We start from the raw sequence: 27,924 nt of genomic DNA on the forward strand, positions 1-27,924 counted from the left end.
CCACACAAGAAATGCGACTTCTATAGTCGAACCAAGTTTGGCTTTCGCCACCACACCACCAACAAGTGGATCGACTACGTCCTTGCATCCAGCTTGTGTATTCAAACTAAACCGGATTACCATCTTCTATAGTCAAACAAAGTTTGGCTTTCGCCACCACACCACTAACAAGTGGATCGACTACGTCCTTGCGTCCAGCTTGTGTATTCAGACTAAACCGAATTACCATCGACTCCATTTGCTTACTATCCGTCGATTCCTCTTGATCTATCGCTCAGTTCCCACCATTGTTCCGGTCCACCATAAATCTGACCGATCCTTCCTCCGGATCGTACAGACGGTACCGAAGTACAGTTCCAGTCGCACTCCATCGTTGTTCCTCTGTCGTACTGCTGATACCAGTCTCGTCTAAGACCACAAGCCGTCAAACAAGACTCATGATCCCTCATCAGACCGTCAGTATGCATCAGCATCGTCAAGTATACCTTGCGATCCAACAGTACATGGTTCCACCATGCGCAGATTAAGCCGGTACATCCTTATCCATGGTTCGCGCTTGTTTCAACTGCCATGGATAGAGACGAATCGGTTCTTCCTATTAACCGCTCGCTTCGTACCTTCGAACCAGAACCCGACACATCTCAGACGATCAGTAAGACCACCGCTGAGCTTTAGGGTAGTCGGAGAAAGGATCCGATCAGTCCTCCTTACCGATCTCAGTCCCTCTCCATTCGTTTCTCCCTTTCTCTCTTGGTTTTTCTCGGTTTTGTTTCTATTTACGCCTCCCCCTTTCTGATCCACGGAATCCCATTAAAAAGGGAAGTTGGCGATTTTTCCTTTCCTGTAACCGCTCCCGCGCCCAATCCCAAATCAATAACTGTCCTTGATAGTTTTTATTAACTCCCCGAACAGTTTCTTTCTCGATCGGACGGTTAGGTAACCGTTCCATAACTGCTTGGCAGTTCCAGACAATAAACCGTCCAGTCAGTTAAGCAGTAACCTCCCGGAACCGTCCTGTAACTTCTTCGGTAATTGCTTCGGTAATTCCTTAGTAACCGCTTGGTAACCATCAGGTAACTGTTCCCGACGTTTTACTTAGCTTATCAGTACACATTCAGCTCGGTATCCAATCTCACCATAAAGTATACCAGTCAGTCCGTATATAAACTAACTTTTCTCAAAAAAACAAGTCCGACTACTTTGTCTGAATCCGACCAGCTCAGTCCGACAAGCCCAACTGCTATGTCTGGACCCACAGTATTGTCTTAATCCGACCAGTACTATCCAGACGACATGTCATACGTGTCAGGTTCGACTGATCAGTCAAACTAACACTCAGCCTTGGACTGATCCAGCTCTGACTGCGGGATGAGGATGCTACAAGCCCAGTCAATAACCATCAATCCATGCCGACTATTGCTTCGTACATTCTATCATCATATCTAATCATTCCCTAACGTTGACATATCTTGCTCCATCACGCACGACTTTAAGCATATTACCTTTGTCGACCGAACCAACCTCATACCCTCCTTGTCTCCCCTTTGAAAAGTTCGACAGTCGACACTTTATAGCCTTCATAAGACTTAAGTTAGTTTTCACTAACTTCCTGCAACTATCTAACATAATTTTGCTTAGCCATTTACTAAGCAGTCCAATCATAAACACATACCAAGAAATACCTTAGGCAAATCATACCACACATCCTTCGCGCGAGACATAGACCATCGGTTCCTTTCCACCCTTACCCACAAATCTCTTTTTCGAAAAACAGCCAGCCAGGACAGAACTGGCTGGCTAACCCCGCTCTGATACCAAATTGAAACACCCCAACCCGTGAATCTTTGAAAACACGTGAAAATTTCTAAGTAAAAGATCGAGTCAAATTTTTATCGGATGAATATGAGAAATACTGTAACTTTATAAATGAAACCCGATCCTTAGTATTAAAAATCATGTAGTTTACAATAAAATATTTTTTACAAAACCTTGCAACATTATCCACGTTTTAAACACCCTTGCCGATGGTCTTTATAGCCTCGCGCTCCGGTCTACATAATCAATCTTACTTGTATCGCAAAAGGAGGCATGAGCATACAAAAGTACTCAGTGAGGACACTCAATACCGCCCACTACAGCCCAATAATCAAACACTCAATCAATACTAACACCCTAGCATCCAGTTCTATCATTCCTTTACTTAACTAGTTCCATTACTTTAACATTTCTTAACCTTTCGACCCGAAGGTCCATAATCCTGCGGCCAAAGCCAACCTGTGGCCGAAGCCAACCTGCGGCTGAAGCCAAACCTGCGGCCGAAGCCAAACCTGCGGCCGAAGCCAAACATGCGGCTGAACCCAAACCTGCGGTCGTAGCCAAACCTGCAGCCGAAGCCAAACTTGCGGCCGTAGCCAAACCTGCGGCCGTAGCCAACCTGTGACCCGTCGGTCCATTACATTTCCTTAACCTTTTTCCTTAACCTTTTCCTTATATTACATTTCAATTATTCTTTCCTTAAACGCATTATAATTTCCTGACCTAGGTTCTCAAGATCAAACGTTCATTTCTCACATATACATCCTAACATAACTCGATAATCCATAGCATGCATTTCTCAAGAACACGATGAACGAACTTTCCTTAATCAATTCCTATCATACATTTCTTAAGAAAACGAAGAACGATCTTTCCTTAAACGAATTCTATCAAACATTTTCCTATGAACACGATGAACAAACTTTCCATAAATGAATTCAATCCAATCATACACACGTTCTTACTGAATAAAACTAGACAAAATAATTCTTATTGGACTGCCACGAATCACGTCCTCACCTGTATTGATCTTAAAAGATCGAAGACTCTGAACCTAGTTGTGTTTTCCGGCGAAGAATCCTGCGATCCTCCTTGCTCGATCCTCACCGCCCCAACTCTCTCTTTAAGACTGCGTTCTTTTTCTAGACTCCCTAAGACTTGCTTTTTGAGTTGTGACTAGAATGAGAGCTGGAGGTCTCTTTTAATATTGCTCTTGGACTTGCTCATCAATACTCGAGAATCTATGCGCTTCTTTCCTTATATGAATCTCGATGTCCCGATCTTTCTTCCGTAAAACTCGGGCTTTTTGATTTTTATCCTGCAAAAAGTAAAAAGAAACACAAAAACGAAATCTAGAAGAAATATTTACACTCACCAGTGGGTTGCCTCCCACCAAGCGCTTGGTTTAAGTCACTAGCTTGACTTGGTTGGCCTATTAGGCTAAGGGAGGATCGCTTAGGGGAATTTTTTCACCCTCTGTGATTGTTGTCTCGGCAAGGTATGGCTTTATGCGTTGGCAATTGACAACAAATTCTTCCCCTTTCGTGTTCAGCAACACAACAGCCTCCGTGGGGGCAGACATCTTTAATGGAGAATGGTCCGGACCACCTACATCGCAGCTTTCCAGGGAACAATCGTAGCCTTGAGTTGAACAAGAGCACCTGAACCTTAGGTTGAAAGTTGCGGTTGATGATCCTCTTGCCATGGTAAGCCTTAGTTCGCTCCTTCTAGATTTTAGAGCTTTCATAGGCGAGATGCCTAATTTCCTCCAGTTCGTGAATCTGCATGGATCGTCTCTCTGCTGCTGGTTTGATGTCAAAGTTGAGTAGTTTCACAGCCCAATCCGCCTTATACTCCAACTTAACCGGTAGGTGACAAGCTTTACCGTACACCAGATTGTAAGGAGTGGTCCCGATTGGTGTTTTGTAAGCTGTTCTGTAAGCCCAAAGAGCGTTGTCTAGCTTGAGCGACCAATCCTTGCGACTTGTGTTAACTATTTTCTGCAGCATGCTCTTGATCTCTCTGTTTGAAACTTGTACTTGCCCACTAGTTTGAGGGTGATATGGCGTGGCTACCTTGTGTTGCACGCTGTTCTTCTTCAATAGACCTGCAAAGATCTTGTTGATGAAATGACTACCCCCATCGCTGATGACCACGCGTGGTACCCCAAATATTGGGAAGATTATGGTTTTGAACATCTTTGTGACCACCCTTGCGTCGTTTGTGAGATTGGCAATCGCTTCCACCCACTTAGAAACGTAGTCAACTGCTACCAAGATGTACTCATTCTTGAAGGATGGTGGGAATGGTCCCATGAAGTCGATTCCCCAACAATCAAATACTTCAACCTCCAAGATGAAATTCTGAGGCATCTTATTCCGTTTACTGATATTCCCTTGTCGCTGGCATGAGTTGCATCTAGAGATGTAGGAATGGGCGTCTTGAAACATTGTTGGCCACCAAAAACCGGTTTGAAGGATCTTAGACACGGTTTTAAAGGTCGCAAAGTGCCCTGCATAAGAGGAACCATGACAGTGATAGATGATTCCTAGAATCAAAGATTCAGTTACACATCGTCGGAATACTCCATCCTTGCAGCTACGGTACTGATAGGGTTCATCCCAATAGTAATGTCTTGCTCCTCTCAGAAATTTCCGTTTATCATTGCCAGTGAATTTGACAGGTTCTTTCTCAGCAGCCAGATAGTTGGCGATCTCAGCAAACCATGGAAGATTGGGATGTTGCTTTTTGATCGCACAGACAAGGTGTTCCAGAACGCTAGAGCAAACTGGACGGAGCGGTTGTTCTGTGACGCTTCCCAGACTGAACGAGTAGACATGCTAGACTGGAAGGCTGTCATCAAGTGTTGTATTTTCATCTATTTTCATTCTGGAGAGGTGATCTGCAATGCCATTCTTAATGCCCTTTTTATCTTTGATTTCAAGGTCAAATTCCTGGAGTAATAAGATCCATCGGAGTAGCCTTGGTTTGTGCAACGCTCCCGCGACATACGGTGACCGGTTACTGTCCTAGTGGGTATCAATTCATTCTTTTCATTAGCAACCACAGTGATCCCCCCCCTTTCTGAGGAACTACATGAACAAGACTAACTCACTTACTATCAGAAATAACATAAATTACACCAGCTTCTAGAAGTTTCATTATCTCTTTCTTAACAGCATCATTTAGATTTGGGTTTAACCGCCTCTGATGTTCTACAGAAGTCATCGATTCATCTTCTAGGTGTATTCTATGCATGCATAAATCAGGTGAAATACCAGAAATATCAGCTAACGAATATCCTATTGCCTTGCGGTATTTTCTCAATTCACACAATAGTTTAGCAGTTTCCACATTATTAAGCTCAGAGTTCACGATAACAGGGTATGTTGAATTAGGTCTACGAAACGCATACCTGAGTCCCGCTGGAAGGGACTTTAATTCGATCTTTGGAGCCTTGAGTTCGCTCCACGAATCATCGAGCTGGCTGGTTGGTTTGGTCGGCTTTTTAAGAGCAGCTGCTCCTCCTGGTGAAATCTGATTGCTCGTTTCCCCCAGACTTAGAAAAGCGACCGGCTTCTCGATGATTTCACACGAGTCTAGCATCTTTTCGTATCCGTCGGCATCAACGTTGCACGTGTTCTGCTCAGTCTCTACTCGTATCAGAGCTACTTCCAAAGGATCATCTGCGAGGATTTCTTCGATCATCCCTTGTTGAGGGGTCAAGGCAGAATTCTCGTCGCTAATCGTGAAGTTTTGACCATCTAGCATAGGTCGTTTGAGAAGCTCATCCATCTCGACCTTCATCACAATATCTCCCAGATGGAGATCAATCGTCCCGTTGCGGACGTCAATTATTGCACCAGCTGTGCACAGGAAAGAACGCCCTAGGATGAGAGGGTCTTTTGGTTCATCTTCGAGCTCTAGAAGCACGAAGTCTGCTTGAACAGTGCTGTCACCAATTTGAACTTGTAGATCTTCAAGAACACCTACTGGCAACTTAACTGATCTATCTGCGAACACCAAAGAAATCCTGGCTGGCTTGAAGTTGGTTTGTTCCATGCGTTTTGCAACCGAGTAGGGCATGAGATTCACACTGGAACCCAAATCACATAAGGAACAAGCGAAGACTGTCTTTCCAATCTGAACAGATAGGACAAATTTTCCAGGATCTTCTAATTTCCTGATTGTTCTGTTTTGAAGGACTGCGCTGCATTCCTTCGAGACCATCATGATGTCGCTGTCTGCAGAAGTTTTCCCGGAGATCAGTCCTTTCACAACACTGCGCATTGAAGGAATCATCTGAATAGCATCCATGAGAGAGAACTTAACGTTCAACTCTTCAAGCATCTTTTTGCACTTCATCTCTTCGTAATGCTTGCGTGATTTCTTAGCAGGGACTGGATAGGGAAATTTTGGAATGTAGACGCGTGTTGGAACAGGTTGATCTTGCGTCGTGGGGGCTACTGGTTCTGCGGTTGTTGGTTGTTCCGGTTCATGATCGTCATAGTGGACATCCTCAAGCGAATGTGGTTCTCCCTCTTTCTATTTTCCCTTCTCTTGAGCAGTGAGCTTCGTGGGGACATGATCTGATAGATGTCTTCCACTTCTCAGCTCGACTGCGTTATAGTCCTTGGGATTCTTGTATGTTTTCCCTGGGAGTGTTCCCTGTTGCCTTTTTATTGTTTCAGCAGTTTGAGCAATCTGAACGTCCATTTGCCTTATGTGGCTTGCTACAGCATCGTATTTGGAATTCAATTTCGTGAACATGTTGTCCATCCGAGTGTTTATCTCGGTTGTAACCTGGTTCAGTGCTTTTCCTTGAATTTGTTGACCTTGCAGAAGTTGTTGCATCATTCCCTTAAGCACATATGGCGGACTGCTCGCGGTTGCAGGAGCAGCATGTGGATTATTCTGCCGGTTCTGAAATTGATTCTGAGCCTGGCTGAGGATGAACATCTTCCCATTCTGATTCTGATTCTGGAAGTATGGCTTCTGATATCCAGTGTTTTGGAACTGATTTCCCTGAGATCTGTCGTTGGGGTTATCTCGATTGGTCTTGTACGAGAAAAGATGCGGGTTGTTCCTCACATTAGGATTTGGATGGTAATTTTTGAACTGCCAACCCTGCCCGTTAACGTAACTGACCTCTTGCTGATCTTCTTCTGATGTCTCAATTTCTGCTGCAGCATCTGTAGTACCTGGTTCCAGATTGGTTTCTTACATGACATAGATCTGATTCTAATTGTTCTTGAGCAGCAAATTGACTTTAGCGGCGAGGTCATCAATCTTCCTAGTGTCCATGCTGTTCACCTTTTTGGAACAGTCAATTTCCTCGTTTTTTTTGGACTAACTAGCTGCCATGTTCTCTATTAGCGCGTGAGCTCCTTCTATGGTTTGAGTCATGAAATCTCCATTGCTCGCTGCATTCCGAGCATTGCGGAACTCCCATTCCACTCCATCGTAGAAGATTCCTAGAACATGGTCATCATCGAACCCGTGATGAGGACACTCTCTGAGGGTATCATTGAACTGTTCCCAAGCTTCGTTGAAAGGTTCACTAGCGAGTTGCTTGAAGGAGGAAATTTTGTTTCGTAGGGCAGCTGTTTTGGCTTTCGTATAGAAGTGTCCCAAGAAATCCGCTCTAACATGTTCCCAAGAAGTTAGGGAACCTGTAGGTAATGACTTAAGCCATCGTGAAGCCTTGTCCGCTAGGGAGAATGGTAACAGCATGCATTTGATGTAGTCGGGTGGGACGCCGTTTGCACGAGTGAAATTACATATCTCTTCAAAAGCTTCAATGTGTTCCATCGGTATCTCAGCTGACAGTCCATGAAACATCTTTCTCTGGACAAGATTGATCATGCCGGGTTTTATCTCGAAATCTTCCCTTTGACATGGTGGTGGAGCGATAGCAGATCGCATAGCAGGGATGTTAAGCGGTAGGTTTCTCTCACCAATTGGGACAGGTGGTTCCCGTTGTGCAGCCAGTTGCTGCGCTGGGATTGTTTGCTGTAACTCTTGCATCTGTTGCATCTGCTGTTGCATATGTTGCATAGACGTGGCCATTTGTTCTGGAGTGCCAAAGTCGACCATTGTTGTAGTGATTGATTTTTGTTGACGGTTGGTTCTTTCTAAGCTTGCGAGTTCCTGGTTTGTAAGCGAAATTAAATCCCCTTGTGTATTGCTCCGAGTATGTCTACTGGGCATGCATCTGGTTATTTAACTGCAAAAAAAAGATTTAAAAAAAGTTAGAAGTTTTAGACTAAATAAATAACCGAAAAATAAAGATAAAAAGCTGGTCCCCGGCAACGGCGCCAAAACTTGATACACTAAAATTGGATCTTAATCTACTGGCAAGTTAACAGTGTAGTTGTAATATTTTTAGATTCAATTCCAGAGGACCAGTTCACACTTTATCTTTATGGAATCAAAATTAAGCTAAAACGAAGTAGGCGTTTTAAGAAGATGTAAATAACGTAAGGAACAAGTAGCAAGATTATGTTGTTTTCGAATTGATTAAAGGCGCTAGTCTAGGGTTTCTTTTCAGGCAAGGAGTTCGCGAACCAAGCAATTATTCAAGTTCTGTTTGTAACAAGTCTAAACTCGGATCACTAAAGTTAAATCAACCCACTCTCGTGATATCGATTCCTTTGCAGGTCGGTCTTGATGCCTAAACTCTCGTTTGGATCAAGACACGCCAGCAAGCTTTAGAGATCAAGTCTGATATGTTCACAATACACCCTAATATCTACTCTCGCTGATTAGGGATGCAAGCTCATTCAAATCATATCAGGTTATCAATCAACGGTTAGCTAAATCGATTAACCCTAATTCATGCACTAAGTGATCAGTTCAATGCAAGCAATAAAAACAGATATGAATGTAGACAATCTCAAGATGACTTATCTATGCTTCAGCTCACGAATCCAAAACCCTAGAACCCTAAACTAACTTGGTGACTACTCAGACATAACACAAGAACAGAGATGCATGATTTCTGAATAATACTGCATATAATAAATATTAGAAATGAGAGGGTTCAGGATAATCTTCTTTAGGAGATAGATGGAGCCGTCTCCCTTACAAGTAGCAAATCGCAAATCACAAGCTCTCTCAGATCTTTCTTGCGTAAAACTGAGGTATGTCTAAAATAATAAATAGGAAACTATATATATAGGAGCCACATGCGGCTAGAAGAAGGAAATAGGAAATCTAGGGCAAATCCCGAAATATTTGGAAACTTTTTTTTTATCTCTGTCGGTGGAACAGGCACTCAGGCTGCTCTGGTTGGTTGTTTTGCACGAAAGACTCCAAATCATACCTTTTTCTCTTCTTTCCCTCTAGCTGGTCCATTTCCCATCCAATACAACTCTAGACCTGTTGTGACTCAAAAGAGACTAAAAAGACTCGATAAAACCTTGAAAACTTTTAGTAAGACATTCGTATAATGTGCTAAAAACACAATATATCAATTGCAATATTGTAGAGGTGATGATTCTAAGTTTTAAATCATGTGAGTCTCTGCTATTTTCAAACCTCTTTCAGAGAGGCGGCCCTTATGTTTTGCTTGAGGACAAGCAAAAGGGTAAGTCTGGGGGGAGTTGATAGACCATGGATTTTACCCACTTTCAGCCATGGTTTATAAGTGTTTTAATATATATTATAGAGTCTATTTAGGATATTTACAGGTTCAGGTACGTTGTGGAGAAATATGGTGATTTTGGAGCCTTTTGAGGTGCAGAACTGCACAGGCGCATCAGATATTTAGCAATGGATGGAGACCTTTCCACCGTTAGATTGAGCTCATCGTTTGATGCAAGATAGAGATTTGAGTTAGCTTTCCAATGCCACCGGTTTGAGGTCAATCAGCATCCTATAGCAGAAGTTATGCCCGTTTTACTGAAGAGTGGTCAGTATGCCTCGCGAGAGGAAGCTGTCGAGGAGATGAAGGATTGTCGATCGATGAAACATCATTGGTATCGGTCGACAGTGATTCCAGAAAACAGGCCAAGCCTGTTTCGTGCCCAATTTAGGCCCAGAAGTCACCACATATTACCAATATACCCTGGACGACCTGAAACCCTATTTTACTGTTTCTAAGCCATTGTTAACGGCTATGCTTCATACTATTCTAGAGAGAGCTTAGGATTTGAGAGAGAGAGAGAGATATGTACACCTTGAGAGAGGGAAGATCTTGAACTCCCTTTGTTTCTTACTATATTATGTTTTTTATTTATCTATTGAGTATTATTCAGACCATCATAACTATGTGCTTTACGAATATGTCTGAGTAGTTTTTGCTGTTAGGTTTAGGTTTCTCAATAGGTTGATACATGTAATACTGAATTAAACTGTTTCTAGGGTGTTTAAAAACATAATTCCTCAACTAGTTGTTCTTAAAGCTAAGTTTAGGATTGATCACCCTTTAAACTTGATCTTAGGATTAGTTGGGATCAAGCCATTGTTTGACCCAATACCTGAAAATAAACTAGTATGATCTAACTGACTAGATACAGACGAGAGTTGATCTTAGTTTCAAATCAAATCAATTGAGCAATTATTTTGCTCACTAATTCATTTACTGCTTTAAAACCACAACAAGAAAACAGCAGCATACTGAGGGAAAAAATGAGGGAAAAAATCTTCGGTATGTCGTCGGAATAACGCTATTCCGACGACATACCGACGACAAAAGTCCTCGGAAATAACTCCTCGGAAATTCATTTTTCCTCGGAAATCCCTCAGAAATTTCCGACGGAATTCCGAGGAACTGAATTTCCGAGGAAACTCCGAGGACCACTAGATCGTCGGAAAGTTCCTCGGAGGGAGGACTTCCTCGGTATATTCCGAGGAGATTTTCGATGGTCCAATCTTCGGAAGTTCCGACGAAATATTCCTCGGAATTTGCATCGGGAATTTCCGAGGAACGTGGCCCTCGGAAATTTCCTAGGAACGTAGCCCCTCGAAAAATTCCGAGGAACATTCCCTCGGATTTTTTTTTAAATTCCGACGACTTATTCCGAGGAAAAGGTCGTCGGAAATTTCCGAGGAAGGTTTTCCTCGGAATTTCGAAAAAATTAATTTTTTTAAAAAAAAATTATTTTTTAAGAAAATTAAAATTTGTGAAATTTAAATTCGAAAATATAAAATTAAAATTAAAACTGAAAACATATTAGATAATTCAAAGTTCTACAAATAAAAATAAAACATTCCGAGTTTTTGGTTAAAAAAAAAAAACTACGGGTCTTGAATGTTCGGGAACAGCTCGTTCGGGTATATCCTCTTCATCATCTTCATCTTCTGCTCGTTCAGCCTCTTCTGTGTCTCATAGCCCGGCTGTTGAGCTGCCATCTGGGTCTCCAACGCATATATCCGATCATTCTTGTCCTTCAGCTGAGCCGTAAGAACTCCTGGATCAACATATGGCGGTGGTGCAGAAGAAGGAGCAGCCGACCGGGAGCGACGACCCAAACCGACCAAACGTCCCTTCTTCTTTGGAACCGACTGAAATATAAATAGCCAAATTTAAATAATATAAATTGATGATAAAATAAAAATCAAGAAATAAATAAATTGAACTTTAAAAAAAAAAGAACTTACCGATTCAACGATTTCGTTGATTCGAAACCGGGACAAGTTGGTCGAAGCCGTCGAAGCGTCATCCTCGGTTTGAAGCTGAGACACTTCGTCTACCACCAGAGTTTGGACCAGGTCGACCACGTCCCTCACAAGACCGTCATCAATCTGGCCGGTCTTCTTGTTGGTATACGCCCTCTTCATTAGGGCGAGATCATCAACCGGCTCGCCATCATTTTCTTCCGCCTTGAAAAAAAACATAAATTAAAGAAACATTAGAAATTAGAAGAAATGCACAATAAATTAAAATTCTGAAACTCAAATAATTGAAGAAAAAGCGGTTGAACTTACCATGCGATCTCCCAGAGTGGCAATAGATTGAGCACCCAAGTTATGCTTGTAAATGCCCTTCCCTTTACGGTCGCTCCTGCGGTTGGTGGAGTTGGTGGAAGAAGTTTCTTTCGTCTCTTCCTTATCCCAATGTGCACACAACTCCTTCCAGACCGTGTCGTTCATCGACTTTAAGACCTTTTAATAAAAAAAAAAGAAAATAGTTTAATAAAAAAAAAATAGTTTAATAAATTAAAAAATTGTTTAATAAATTAAATCGAACCTTATTGATTTCCCACTTCTTCTTCCACTCGTGGATCTGCTTCCCATTGTTGTCCATAATTTTATGGACGAAGTGGTGATAGATAAAGAGCGTCTCATCGGAATTCCAGTTGAACTCTTGCCGGAAAAAAAACACAATTAGTAGAAAATTTATATTAAAGATTAAAAATATAAGTAAAAAATTAGAATACTTACCGCAAACTGACGAAACCACAGATGCTGCTTGTCGGTAGGGAAGTGAGTGAAAGTTGGATGTCCCCTGTCGAGGGCCGAGTACATCATACGGTTGATCCATGCGCTGATCCCGTTCCCGGATCGGTTGAACCTAATAAAAAGAACAAACAATTAATAATGAATCCAAATTTAAAGAAAAAAATATATGTTTAATTACCATGTTTGACCCCGTCCATGTGGATATGGAGTGAGATAGGAAAGATGGTCACGACCGGGCTGTTGAACCAACTCCGCAACACTCATCACTCCCAGAGGAGCCGGAGGAGCAGGAGCGGATGCAGCAGCGGGAGCGAGAGGAGCAGGAGCGGCTGCAGCAGAGGGAGATGTATGGTAGGAGCTGTGGGGCTAAAGGGAATCCTGAAAATGGCTGGAATCCAGAGACTGGCTCCCCGAACCACCACGACCACGACGCTGTCGAGGCCGGGTCTGATCATCATGAGACCTGTAAATTAAAAAAAATATATTTAATAAATATAAAAATATATAAATTAATTTTGTTTAAAAAAAAATCCCAAATAATAGTTTTTAATCACAAAAAAAGATTTATAGATATTAAAAATGTTTAATAAATATATAAAAATAGTTCTAATAAACAAAAAATAGTTTTAATAAATAAAAAATATTTTAATAATTACAAAAAATAGTTTTAATAATATTAAAAATGTTTAATAAATATAGAAATTTATATAATATATATATTTTTTAAAAAAAAAAACAAAATTCCAAATAATAGTTTTTAATCACAAAAAAAGTTTTATAGATATTAAAAATGTTTAATAAATATATAAAAATAGTTCTAATAAACAAAAAATAGTTTTAATAAATAAAAAATAGTTTAATAATTACAAAAAATAGTTTTAATAATATATATATATATATATATATTTTAAATCCCAAATAACAGTTTTTAATCACAAAAAAAGTTATATAGATATTAAAAATGTTTTGTAAAATCCAAAAAACTCGAATTTATATACAAAAAACATTTTGTAAAATCCAAAAAATCGAATTTATATACAAAAATTGTTTTGTAAAATACAAAAATCGATTTTATATACAAAAATCGATTTTATAAATAAAAAAAAACAAAAAAAATATTAAAAAATTCTAAATCAATTCAACAAAACAAATTATTCAACCAAATCACAATTCTAAACCTATTATACAACCAAATCACAATCCTAACCAATCACCCTAACAAAAATCTAACAAATAGAACCTAAGAGAGTGGGATAGGGTTCTTACATGATTTGTGTAAGAGAAGGGGGAGATCGCCGGAGATATCGTCGGATTTCAGTGGGAAATCGCCGGAGGAGTCGCGCAGAGGAAGAAGAGAGAAATGGGGAAGAAGAAGCGGCTCGTGGTTATAAAACCTGGGGTCCGACGGATACTATCCGTCGGAATTCCGTCGGAATTCTAATTTCAATTTTCGCGAAATATTTGTCCGGTTAAATGAAAATATTCCTAGGAAATTCCGACGGATAGTAAAATATCCGTCGGAATTCCGTCGGAATATTCAGAGGAAATACCGAGGAACTAGTGTTTGGGGTTTCAAAACATCAATTTTTTTGCCGTATTTCATTTCTTATACAATTGTAATGCATACCATCGATGATTCTTTGTATAGATGAGCATAAACCATGAAATAACAAAATTTCAAAACGAATTGTAAGTATTCCCTTTACCGTTCATTAAAGTGTATAAGTGTTTCTCTTATGTTGTGGGGATTTCGTTCATACAATCGGAAAAATGTTTATTATACGGTAAGAAACAAATTTTTGACTACATAATAAGTCTAAGACACTTAATAAGGGTTATATAAGTGTTATTCAAACCGAAAAACGTTGTTTTCGATTTAAAACCCCTATTTCTTCAAAATTTTCTCGGAATATTCCGAGGGAATTCCGAGGAAACCCTTATCTTCCTCGGAATTCCGTCAGAATATTCCGAGAGAATACTGAGGAACTAGTGTTTGGGGTTTCAAAACATCAATTTTTTTGTCGTATTTCATTTCTTATACAATTGTAATGCATACCATTGAGGATTCTTTGTATAGATGAGCATAAACCATGAAATAACAAATTTCAAAACGAATTGTAAGTATTCCCTTTATCGTTCATTAAAGTTTATAAGTGTTTCTCTTATGTTGTGGGGATTTCGTTCATACAATCGGAAAAGTGTTTATTATAGTGTAAGAAACAAATTTTTGACTACATAATAAGTCTAAGACACTTAATAAGGGTTATATAAGTGTTATTCAAACCGAAAAACATTGTTTTCGATTTGAAACCCCTATTTCCTCGAAATTTCCTCGGAATATTCCGAGGGAACTCCGAGGAAACCCTTATCTTCCTCGGAATTCCGTCGGAATATTCCGAGGAAATACCGAGGCACTAGTGTTTGAGGTTTCAAAACATCAATTTTTTTTGCCGTATTTCATTTCTTATACAATTGTAATGCATACCATTGAGGATTCTTCGTATAGATGAGCATAAACCATGAAATAACAAAATTTCAAAATGAATTGTAAGTATTCCCTTTACCGTTCATTAAAGTGTATAAGTGTTTCTCTTATGTTGTGGGGATTTCGTTCATACAATCGGAAAAGTGTTTATTATAGGGTAAGAAACAAATTTTTGACTACATAATAAGTCTAAGACACTTAATAAGGGTTAAATAAGTGTTATTCAAACCGAAAAACGTTGTTTTCGATTTAAAAACCTTGTTTCCTCGAAAAAGCCTCGGAATATTCCACATCGTTTGAAATCCAATCAAAGAACGCATCTTTTCCCTCTGCATCAAGTCGGTATATGGGAAAAGGAGCCCTACCATTCTCATCAACATGAAGTTCTGAACGAGCACATATATCGACTAAATCCAGTCTTGACTTCAAATTATCCTTTGTTTTACCTTGAACATTAAGGATCGTGTTCATGAGATTGTCAAAAAAGTTCTTCTCAATATGCATGACATCTAAATTATGCCTTAGCAGATGATCCTCCCAGTATGGCAGATCCCAGAAAATACTTTTTTTTGTGCCAGTTATGTAGTTCTCCAACAGCATCTACCGGAAAACGCTCATGTCCACCGACGTCTGGCGTCCTTTCTGCACCAAAATCTCTTAGTTGTATCTTCAAATCTTTCCCACAAATTTCCGGAGGTGGACTGTCAAACACCCTCTTGTTCTTCGTAAACAAATTCCTACTCCTACGATATGGATGATCAGGTGGTAGGAATCTCCTGTGACAGTCAAACCAACACGTTTTCCTTCCGTGTTTTAGTTGGAAAGCATCAGTGTTTTCTTGACAATATGGACATGATAGCCTTCCATGCGTTGTCCATCCAGACAACATACCATATGCTGGAAAATCACTTATTGTCCACATTAGTATTGCCCGCATTTGAAAGTTTTCTTTACACGAAACATCGTACGTTTCAGCAACTTGAGCCCATAGTTGTTGCAACTCATATATTAGTGGCTGAAGAAACACATCAAGTGATCTCTTAGGATGCTCTGGTCCGGGAACGAGAATCGAGAGAAACAAAAACTCTCGTCGCAAGCACAAGTTTGGGGGTAGGTTGTATGGTGTAAGAATGACGGGCCATAGAGAATACTGTCTTCCACTCTTGCCAAACGGACTGAAACCATCAGTACATAATCCAAGGTAGACATTTCTTCTCTCATACGCAAAGTCGGGATACTTTGATTAGAAATGCTTCCACGCTTTTGCATCTGAAGGATGTCTGATCTCACCATCTGTTGAGTACTCCGCATGCCATCTCATTGGTTGCGCTGTGCGTTCAGACAGATACAACCTCTGCAACCTTTCCGTCAAAGGTAAATACCACATCCTTTTATATGGCACTGGAACTCTTCCACTCGTATCTTTGTAACGAGGCTTTCCACAAAATTTGCATGTAACCCGCTGTTCATCCGCCCTCCAATAAATCATGCAGTTGTCGCTGCATACATCTATTACCTGATACGATAAACCAAGACCAGCTACGAGTTTCTGAACCTCGTAGTATGAACCAGGAGCTACATTATCCTCGGGTCGAATACCTTTTACAAAATCAGCAATCGCATCCACACAGTCTTCAGCCAAATTATAATCTGTTTTAATGCCCATCAATCTTGTAGCAGATGATAAAGCTGAATGACCATCTCTGCAACCTTCGTACAATGGTTGCTTTCCAGCATCCAACATATCATAAAATCTCCTAGCTTGTGCATTGGGTAAATCTTCCCCTCTAAAATGATCATTTACCATCTGCTGAGTACCTACACCATAATCTACATCCGTTATAATTGGTTCTTCTAATCTAACCGCTGGCTGAGGTTCGCTAGTACTACCATGTTCATAATCAGTTTCCCCATGATGATACCAAATTTTGTAACTTCGTGTAAACCCACTCAAATATAGATGAGTCCAAACATCCCACTCTTTAATAACCTTTCTATTTTTACAATTAGAGCAAGGACATCTTAATATACCTGTTTTTGCTTCCGGTTGTCGGTGAACTAACCCCATGAATTCGGTTATACCTCGTTGGTATTTTTCCGTAAGCAATCTCGTGTTCGGATCCAAATGAGGTCGATCGATCCAAGAACGAAAATAATTTGAAGAAGACATGTTTTTTATGAATCAAATTCGTGTGTAAAGAGAGTAAGAGGGAGGATGAAGATATGGAGTGAATGAAGAGGAAGAGGGGTGCTTGTATTTATAGTTGAAATCCTGCCGACAGACCGAGAAAATTCCGACGGAATTCCGACGGAAACGGCTAGTTCGTCGGAATTTCCTCGGAATTTTTAAAATCCCCCAACGGCTCTTTAACGGCTATAATATATCCTCGGAATTCATCGGTTTTTTCCGAGGAATACATTTTTCCTCGGTATTCCATAAGAATATTCCGACGGATTAGTATTTCCTCGGAATTCCGTCGGTATATTCCGAGGAAACTAAATTTTGTGTTTCCTCGTAATTTCCTCGGAAATTCCTCGGGATATTCCGAGGATTTCATTTTCCGTCGGAATGTCCGTCAGAATACCGTTGTTTTCTTGTAGTGAACCTATAAATCATTTAATCTAGTCATAATTCGAATACTATAAATCTATTGTGTAATCCTAGAGTCTTTGTGGATTCGATCCCTAAGTACTACATCTGAACCTTTTATTTGAGAGAGTAATTCACTCCTTAGTGTAATTTGAGTGATATCAAAATACCATAAAATAGATCATTTACTCAAAATATACAATATTTTTCTGTACAAAGTGGAGCATATATATATTTTCTTTGTAAATTCTCACCCACAATTTACTGTTGCGTTCCAGATTTTTTTTAATTATTATTTTCCTGGAAAACTACTATGCTTCGTTGTAAATGTAAATGACCAAATTCGGATAAGAAAAGCGGATCAAGCACTGCAGATTAAACGGATCAAGCGTTGGAGATCTAACGGATAAAGCGGAAAGAGAAGAATAAGAGTGTATCAAACGGATCTAGCAGTACAAAAGTTGATCAAGCGGATCTAGTACTCCAAAACATATTTTCAAATGGTGAAAGTGGATGAAAATGGTCTAAAATATTATACAAAATTAAAATTATTTTTTTTAATAATTTATGATTTCAATTAATACAAATATTCAAAATATAATAGAAAAATAATTTTTATATATAGTTATTTTAAATTTTAAATTAAATATATATATATTTCTTGGATGAATTAAAATAATTATAATTTGGGTAATTTTTAACCATTATGTATAAGAAATGTTTTATGTGATTTGTTTTATTAATTTAAATAATGATAAAATATATAGTAGATAGTTTAAAATAAAAAACTTATTCAACATTAAGAGATCATAATGTTTCAAATAGATAATCAAAAATAAAAAGTATTGACTGCCATTACACCTTTTTGAAGTGTTTTTACTGTTAAAGACAGTTCATTAATTTTGTTACACTTGCTCACACATTTGAACCACTTGTAAATCATATTTTTAGAACACACATTTTGTTATTTGTTTCTAGAATGGGAAATTTTAGGTGGAGCATCCATGTCGGCATGAAAATCACTTATTAATCCACTATTCATGCTCCGACTGGAGATAACGGATCAGCGTTGCGGATCTAACGGATCAAGCGTAATAAGTATGGATAAAGCGGTTCGTGTGGTACAAATGTAGATCAAGCGGATCTAGCAGTTTAAAACATATATTTGAATGGTGAAAGTGGATAAAAGTGGTCTAAAATATTGTAATACATATAAAATTTTATAATACTATTTATTTCATAATTAAAAATACTTTATAAAAAATATTCAAAATATAATAGAACATAAAAATATATATTATTCTTTTGAGTTTTAAAATTAAATATGTATCTGATTTTGGATGATTTTAAAATAAATATATTTTGATTAAAAAAGTCGTGTAAAATAAATTTTAAATTATTTTTCAAGGAATTTATTTGTTATTTACTTTTGAATTAAATTAAATTATTTCTAAAATAGTTGTTTTTGACTTCGTTAAATATTACAAAAAATAAATAAATAAAATATATTGTCATAACTAATTCAAAATATCTCCTCATTGAATATTTTTGAATATAATATATAAACTCTTATAGATATCAACTATATATAAATATCAATGTGTAAATTTAATATTAATGTGAATGATTAATTTAGTTTATTTAATATTATGAAAATATTATTTAATTAAGTGTAAATATTAATTTAGTATATTAATTTAGTATTGTTATTATTATTTTTAATTGGATAGAAGTAATTTTATCAAGATAATGAATTACCTATATATAGATTATTAAATAACATCATAAAATTATTTCATGTCTAAAAATTATATATAGTACAAGCGGATAAACTTAACTACTTGTAAATATGGGTACTTAAAATGCTTCACTTGCGATCTAAAAATTTAGAACAAGCCATAAAAGTTTTTTTTTAAAGCAGTCTAACTACGTTATTCACAGAAACACTACCTTTTTGTTGAATGGTGAGAAAAAAGTGGATTCTAAATATATTTGTTCCCTCCACTAATTATCCATCTCTCACTCAAACCTTTAAACTCAAATTGTAAATGGTTCAACCACCTTGCAGTAGAACCATCTTTAGTTCATTTTCCCATTCAAAACCTCAGTTTCGAATTTGTGATAAATTAACCATCTCAAATTATAAGTTCATAAATATATAAAAAAAAACATTTTCTTTTAGTTATTTCAACATTTCAAAAAAAAAAGATGTTATAGCTATCAATAATATCATGATATAGTGGCAATGATAAGTGTTGTCAATGGTTTACAAAAAGGTTGATGATAGTAATTTACAGTGTTCTAAAAATAGGTTTAGTGGTGCCTATGCTCCGTCTTGTCAGTAATTCGAATGTGAACGAAACGATATATTTAAACCGAATTTTTTAAAATCAGTCTATGCATTCAAAAAATTGGTCTAGGCTTCTTCCTAAACATTAATCCAATAATCTTTTATAAGACGCTTAATCTCCACCTAGCGGGTTTTTGAACATTGATAATTTATATGAGTACAATAGACATCACTTGACTATTCTTATGTTTAACACATGTTCCGTTTTTCTTTTAACCAGGAGGTGTCTGACAGTCCAAATAATCTTCTAAATCCGGAACTAGATATTGCTAGCACTATGTATGGGTGTAAATCCATGTTCTAAACAACGGGCATCTAGTCAGATAAACGGATGGAGATACAGTCGGCAATGGGAGAATGTGGTGAATCAAGCATGATCGGCATAGTCCTATGGTGAGATGCAATTTACCAGACTAAAGCGTGGAATATACGAAATCGCCATGAAATAAAAAAAGTCCAGATCAATACCTTGTTGAAATAAATAAACATAGGCTCATTAAGAAACTAAAAATCGTGTCTTTAGGAAAAGATGGCGTCCATTGATTGTGTAAAATACTATAGGAAATATAAAAAAAAGATTTATGAACTAAACACATAATGACTACGGACTCTAACTCTCACTCTAGACTCTTAAGTTTGAAAAACAAATATATAAGCATTCCCCTTATGTCAAACAACATATAGTTTTATTCCAAGATAACATATTTCTAATACATTATGAAATCTAATCTTCAACAAAATGTCAAAATCTTAACTTCTCTCTCCCCCCCATATAAAAAACTATTTATCACGAAGCTAAGTTGCTGATAAATTCATCCACCAATAAAGTGAAGAGTCCATTAGCCAAATCTTCAACCACACACTCGCTCTCGTCCTCATTAATGCAACCCCATTTCATTTCCTTCACATAAACTTGTCTCATCTCTCTAACTTCCCAGCTCATAAACATCTCATCTTGTCTATCCATCACCCAATCTTCTACTTTTTTCACCATTAACACCTCTTCTTTTGGCCCAATATTATCTTCTTGAAAATAATCTAATAATAGATTATCCGCTACGTTAGAAGCCAGTAGTATGTTGTTTGTTTCACCGATTGTTAACTTCACCAGAGCAAACAAGCGGTTTGCTCGGCTTTCTGATTCGTCCTCTTCTGTTTCTTGTGTGTGATATGAGTACTCATCTTCTTCACTCTCTACTTGCTTCTCTATGAATTTCTCCAGGTTTAGTGGCTCAAGACGTACAAAACCATTAAACCTCCGGCTTTTTCTTGCAGTTTTCTCGTATGTATCTGCGAATGTTAAGCTTATTAAATTAGTTCTAACAACATATTTTCATGTAGTTTATAACAATTTCTTACATATTTGATGAATAGATTATTGATAAAATTACCTTTTTGGTGGGAAATATGATCAGTGATTGCATCCTCTTCATCATCGTCATCATCATCGTCTTGAAAAGGACACTCCAGGATCGATACTGGACTAAGTTGTTCCTTTTCTTCATTCACACTTTCCTAAAAAATTGCAATTAAAATCAAATTGGTTTCAAATGTGATCACACAACATTATAAAAGAAAAAAAAACATTACAAAAAAATATCAAAAATAGAAATAGTCACAACAGAAACAAAATCATATGGCAATAATAAGTTGACGTTAGTCAACCATTGCCATGACCACATCATGTCTCTCTACCTATCTGTCTCTGCCCCCATACATTAAGTATGGTCGGATCCTGCCTTTTGTCTTGATTGAGATTATAAGTTTTTATTTTTTTTATTTTTTTACTTGATTGAGATTATAAGTTTTATACTTGAAAATATCTTTTTTGTGTTATCAAATCCAAGAATTAATCATCGAAGATTTCTAAATAAATCTCATGAACGTGGGTGCTAAATTAAGAATCATTCTTAGATATTATAAGCATTACAACTTAAATGTGTTGATTTATGCATAATAACCAAACTAATACTAGTTTATTTATTTTTTTTGAGAAAATGACTAGGATAGCACTAAAAAAGTTTTTGTCACAAATATAGCATATAAGAATAAAAATGATCAAAATAGCACTTAATGTTTTATCAAAAGAGATAAATATACACTTATACCTCAATGGTAAATTAATTTAGACATTTGGTTTTAGAGTTAAGGGGTGGGGTTTAAGGTTTAGGGTTTAGGGTTTAGGGGTTTAGAGTTTAGGGATGGGGTTTAGGGTTTAGGGTTTAGTGTTTAGTGTTTAGAGTTAAGGGGTGGGGTTTAGGATTTAGGGTTTAGGGTTTAGAGTGTTTAGGATTTAGGGTTTAGAGTTTAGGTTTTAGGTTTAGAGTTGGAGAGTGGGGTTTTGGGATAAGATTTCAAATTTTGAAAAATAAAAAAAAATTAAAAGATAAAATGCTATTTTGGTCATTTTTGTTTTTGAGAGCTATTTTTGTGACATAAACTTAGAAATCTGATATTTTGGAAATTTGACTTTTTTTTTTTTTTTTAATTTCTTATGAAGTTGTGTACGAATATTTTTGACCTTGAGAGTAATTAATTGCGTACGTGTAGTACCTTGAAAAAAAAAATCCGCCTTAGAAGCTAAGTATGAAGAATCTCAGCCCTCGATTTCATCACTAAACTAAATCCTACACCACACGTGAGTTACACGCATTCCCCGACAAGTTTCAATATATGACCTTTTTTTTTATAACATATGACCTATTTTGTTTTTCTTTAATTATCAGTTAAAAAAAAATCAAATGCATTCACTCTGTACAGTTTTACACTGAAGTCCCGAAAGAAAACGATCTTTTAACGAACTAACCTCTCTGTTACACATGCTGTTGCCGTTGACAGATGATCCGTCACAGTCACGTGCGTTTAAACTCTCTTCGCTCTCAACCACGGCGTCGTTTCTGGTCGACACTTCTTCAGCTTCACCGCTCGTCGTCGTTGATGAGACCGATGAAGAAGAAGACTGCACAGCCTCCGACGACGACGAGTTCGTGAAAAACACACTACCGGAACTCGACGAGTCACAACCGGAGATAAGTTTCTCGGTGGTGATGACCGCCGCAGCTTGGGAGGCCGAGAATGTTGCTGCCTCGTTTCCGTGATCTAAATTCTCTTCGTCAGGGAAAAACGCGGTGGATATCCACCATTGAATCGCTCCGTCTCCGAGTTCGACCGTTACTTCACGGCGAGATTGACTTACCGGTTTTCTCCAGAAGCGTTTGCTCAAGAGCCGTTTAGAGAAACTTCTAGAGAAAACGCCTTGTTGTTTCTGATCTCCTTTCCGTGACGTAACGGTTGCATGGAATGGTATAAGTTTCAAGGCGTTGAGAAACGCCGTCGAAGCTTTATGAACGGCGTGATTTATAGCCGTTCCGCAACTCGTACGGCTTCTTCCAGTGAGACGTGGCTTGTGATGATGATGATGGCTCAATCCTGACCGTTTGATCTCAGCGTCGAGGAGACGTCGAACGGTGGATGATGATGAAGGAGGTTGACGACGAGGGAACGATTTGAAGCCGTTGGATGAACAAGAGCTGAGGTCATCGAGTAAGTAATCTCTTAACATCAACGGCTTTAAACGTCTCTTGCTTGTGGAAAGACGTTGATCAGAGGAACAGGTAATCGACGCCATTCGATTTTGAGCTTCTTGTGTTTGTTTTCAGTGGTGAGATTGAGAAAACAGTCAAAAGATATATAGTGAAGACTGTGAAGTCTGAAGAAGCTTCTATGTGAGGTGTGTGATCATGAAACCGAGGCTTTTAATTGTTTTTATAATTAATATTTGAATTTGAAGTTACGTTTATTTAATTATTAATTGGCTAGATTTGAAATCAGAATCTACTAATTAAGTAAGATTTAGAAGTGAGAGAGAGACCAGAAGTTGACCTTGTAATAAAACAGGAGACGAGATTCATGCGGCTAAAATACAGTTTTTGCCTCTCACGTGTGTGTGTGCACGTCAGTATTTCGAACCTCTACGTCCTTTCCTCAACACACTTTTCTATTAGATTTACGACAATTTATGTTTTTAATATATACCTATTAGTGTATTTTCCAGATCCATATTAGCAGGTACCAACTGTTACATCGAAACTATAATAAATTTCTGATTTGTTTATAATCGATTTTGTCTCTAGTAGTAGGTAGACATTGTGACTGATAATGTCGTTGCTGTGTTACACTAAGAATTGTAAAAGGATTAGAGCAGTAAACCAAGTTGCTTGAAAAAACAACAACTTATAAGAAAAAGAAAAATTCTTTTAAATAGATACTTTAAAGTTTTTGTTATAAAAATAACTGCTATTTTTAACTTTTTGTTACAAAAATAGCTTAAGAAGAAAATGACCAAAATAGTCTTTTTATTTTATTTTGAAACTCTATCTTAAAAATCCAAGCCTTTAATTCTAAACACAAAATTTAGATTAGTTAACTTTAGGATAAAAATGTATTTTTATTTTTTAATAAAATTTATTTTGGTCATTGAATGCTATTTTTATGAAGATAAACTTAAAAAAACTATCTTAGAAAATTTTTCTAAGAAAATGTGAGTAAAACAAGAGAAAAATTAGTCCAGACTTATTGTGATCAAATGTTGGTAGATTTGCTTTTATAATAAATAGTTCAGTATATTTCACACATATATATATATAGTGAAGACTGTGAAGTCTGAAGAAGCTTCTATGTGAGGTGTGTGATCATGAAACCGAGGCTTTTAATTGTTTTTATAATTAATATTTGAATTTGAAGTTACGTTTATTTAATTATTAATTGGCTAGATTTGAAATCAGAATCTACTAATTAAGTAAGATTTAGAAGTGAGAGAGAGACCAGAAGTTGACCTTGTAATAAAACAGGAGACGAGATTCATGCGGCTAAAATACAGTTTTTGCCTCTCACGTGTGTGTGTGCACGTCAGTATTTCGAACCTCTACGTCCTTTCCTCAACACACTTTTCTATTAGATTTACGACAATTTATGTTTTTAATATATACCTATTAGTGTATTTTCCAGATCCATATTAGCAGGTACCAACTGTTACATCGAAACTATAATAAATTTCTGATTTGTTTATAATCGATTTTGTCTCTAGTAGTAGGTAGACATTGTGACTGATAATGTCGTTGCTGTGTTACACTAAGAATTCTAAAAGGATTAGAGCAGTAAACCAAGTTGCTTGAAAAAACAACAACTTATAAGAAAAAGAAAAATTCTTTTAAATAGATACTTTAAAGTTTTTGTTATAAAAATAACTGCTATTTTTAACTTTTTGTTACAAAAATAGCTTAAGAAGAAAATGACCAAAATAGTCTTTTTATTTTATTTTGAAACTCTATCTTAAAAATCCAACCCTTTAATTCTAAACACAAAATTTAGATTAGTTAACTTTAGGATAAAAATGTATTTTTATTTTTTAATAAAATTTATTTTGGTCATTGAATGCTATTTTTATGAAGATAAACTTAAAAAAACTATCTTAGAAAATTTTTCTAAGAAAATGTGAGTAAAACAAGAGAAAAATTAGTCCAGACTTATTGTGATCAAATGTTGGTAGATTTGCTTTTATAATAAATAGTTCAGTATATTTCACACATATATATATATACATATATATATTTTTTTTTTTTTTGATAGAGGATTTTATTTCACATATATTTTTTGCTTTTATATATAATATATTGGATAATATTGTGTAAATATTGAGTATGAAAAGATATTCTCAAAGTTGGTAGAATTGTTAAGTTTCTTTAATTTCAGTTTAATATAATTTAAAGTTGCAATTAATCTCTATAATATTATTTGAGAAGTCAGTTTCTTATGTGTCCCGCTTACGTTAACTCTTATGATGGTTGATTACACCGATACCCTTAATGAATAAAAAATATTACATTTAAATATTATTATTGATTTTTTATATATTTTCCTTTTTACAATTTTACAAATAACATATATAATAAAAAACATTTATAAAGTTTTAAAACAAATTTAAAAACGAAAATATATGTATATATAATATGATCTCATTAAAAAGGAAAGTTCCAAAATAGAAATATTTCATTTAAAAAATATTTTTCAATAACAAAAAAATATACTTTTGAAGTAATAAAATATTTCTTTATATCTATATTTTCTTAGATGAATATATATATTTGCATATAATGTGATTTCATTAAAAAAAACATTCACACACATAATCTTGATATTAGAAAAAGAAATATTATTTCTTTTGAAACATAATTTTAAACAATGCAAAAAATATATATTTTCAAAGTAATAGAAATAATTTTTATATATTTATTTATTTTCTTAGAATATTACATAAAATAATTAAGTAACATAAACTGATATATATTTAATTGACAAAAATAGTTTATAATTAGTATTATTGAAATGTTTTATTTATCTTTCACATATTTAGTTGACTATAATATCTTTCAATTACAGTAAAAATAATCTATAAATTATATTTTACTTATATAATATTATTTTTAAAATACAATCACACAATTTGTTTAAAGTATTTATTTCCAGAAGATATTTTTTATAGTAGGGTGGATACAAACAGAGTACTTGATATTTTTGTTATAATTGGTACTCAGCTTAATTAATTTGTACGAGTAGCAAAATTTTGGACTTGTACTTAGTTTGTTAAAAACGAGTACATACAACTTCAAGTACTTGCTAAATATGACGGATTTGAAAATTACTTGTCTTACTTTATTATCTACTACTTGAAAATTACCTGCAAGTTACTTGATAATTATTGGTAAGTTATTTGATAATTCATTATAGAAAGAGAATATAAGAAATAGAAAACTCCAAGATGATAGAAGTTGCGAGAGCCCGTTTTGCATTTGACCAACTCTTTAACTTTTAAATAAACATCACACAAAGTCTTCCCTATAAAGATATGTTAATTTTGTGTTTGATTAAAATGTTCATTTGTATATATTTATAATCATTTTATAGAATTTTTTTTGTTCTCACATGTGTGTTAGTTATTTTTTTTTATTCTTAGTGAGTTTGGCATGTTTATGTATTATAATCATGGTGGATTCAATTTTTGCTTGATTAGAGAATATTATTTTAAATTTGATAGTTAACAAAAAGTTTATAATATCATACAAATGAAACAAAATTAAATGAATACTATATTTAAGGATCATGCATCAAATATACAAACAAACATTTTATGATGATAATTTATTACAAAACTCTTTATAAAATTCTTCTAGAGTTTGTTTGGTTATGCATAATCTTGAAGACTCAATTATACTAATGTAATCTTCTAATGATGTCTGCTAATAAGATTTACAAGAGAAGATAAAAATAATATTAATAAACATTTAAAATTATACAAACACATGAGATAAAAAAAAAGTTTAAAATCACATTTAATAGAATTTAGACTTCAAAGAGAATTAGTTTGAAATTTTATTGAAAGTTATAGTTTAGTAGTTTTCAGATGAAGTGTGTTATACCATAGTTTATAAGTTAGACTTGTGATGAATTGTGTTGTATCGAGTAATTTTAGATCTGAAAATCTGAATTCGTAGAAAATGTAGAAATAGTTTTAAAATTGAAAAAAACTTCTAAAACAGAATTTTAAGCTACAATAATAGCAAAACTATAATATTAAATTTGAATCTATAAATTTATTTTTATCTAAACAAAAAATACAATTTTCCTCCAATTCATTCTTGAAATCGTAAATATACTAAAAAGATAAACATTTCACAGATAACATCGATCGACGCACATCCTGTGCTGTCGATCGACAGCGAAGCGCGCAAGACCCGGGTAGGTTTTCAGCAGACTTAAGTCCCAAGTCACAACACATTTACAGAAATACTCTGGCCAATTTTAACATAATATTTATGTGCTCTGCCATTGTCCTAGGCAACATACGTTCTCATATTTTCTACTTTTCACAGCAAACAATAATTAGGGTTTTTAGTATATTTGGAGAGAAGAACAAAGACTCTTTCAGAGATTTGTATTGGAACTACAGTATATCTAACTCTATTCTATTTAATCATTTTATTCAGTCTATATTTATGAATTCCTTTTTATGTCTGAGTAATTCATCTGTTATATTTAGGTTTCAAATAGGTTATGAGAGATTAGCCCAAAATATAGAATTGCTAAGGTGATAAATGCATGTGTTCTAGAGTAGCTAACTATAACCTTGAACTTAGGATTGTGGATAACTACGACGGTATGTTCTGCACCAGAACTAATTCCTTTGAGATAGTATTGCTAGAAACAAGCGAAAGTTGATTTAGA

The 27,924-nt window shown here is 35.9% G+C and overlaps 2 protein-coding genes and 1 non-coding gene across 3 annotated transcripts; 1 reads left to right on the forward strand and 2 right to left on the reverse strand.

Moving 5' to 3' along the window:
• Positions 1 to 6,360: 6,360 nt before the first annotated feature.
• On the reverse strand, positions 6,361 to 7,911 carry LOC106434380. Its single transcript, XM_013875240.1, has 2 exons — positions 7,170 to 7,911; positions 6,361 to 7,016 (listed from the first exon to the last, which is right to left on the reverse strand). The coding sequence occupies exons 1-2, from the start codon at positions 7,909 to 7,911 to the stop codon at positions 6,361 to 6,363; spliced, it is 1,398 nt and encodes a 465-aa protein (XP_013730694.1).
• On the forward strand, positions 7,310 to 7,416 carry LOC125582781. Its single transcript, XR_007320234.1, has one exon. It is a non-coding gene; the product is annotated as a small nucleolar RNA R71 (small nucleolar RNA).
• An 11,000-nt stretch (positions 7,912 to 18,911) lies between the features above and the next one.
• Positions 18,912 to 25,585, reverse strand: LOC106434385. The gene is made up of 3 exons (XM_013875246.3): positions 22,451 to 25,585; positions 21,036 to 21,159; positions 18,912 to 20,934 (listed from the first exon to the last, which is right to left on the reverse strand). Exons 1-3 carry the CDS (start codon positions 23,270 to 23,272, stop codon positions 20,432 to 20,434), a joined length of 1,449 nt encoding a protein of 482 aa, XP_013730700.2. The 5' UTR covers positions 23,273 to 25,585; the 3' UTR covers positions 18,912 to 20,431.
• Positions 25,586 to 27,924: the final 2,339 nt, after the last annotated feature.

This window comes from Brassica napus, chromosome C2, assembly GCF_020379485.1.
Source record: "Brassica napus cultivar Da-Ae chromosome C2, Da-Ae, whole genome shotgun sequence".
In the NCBI taxonomy this organism is placed as follows: Eukaryota; Viridiplantae; Streptophyta; class Magnoliopsida; order Brassicales; family Brassicaceae; genus Brassica; species Brassica napus.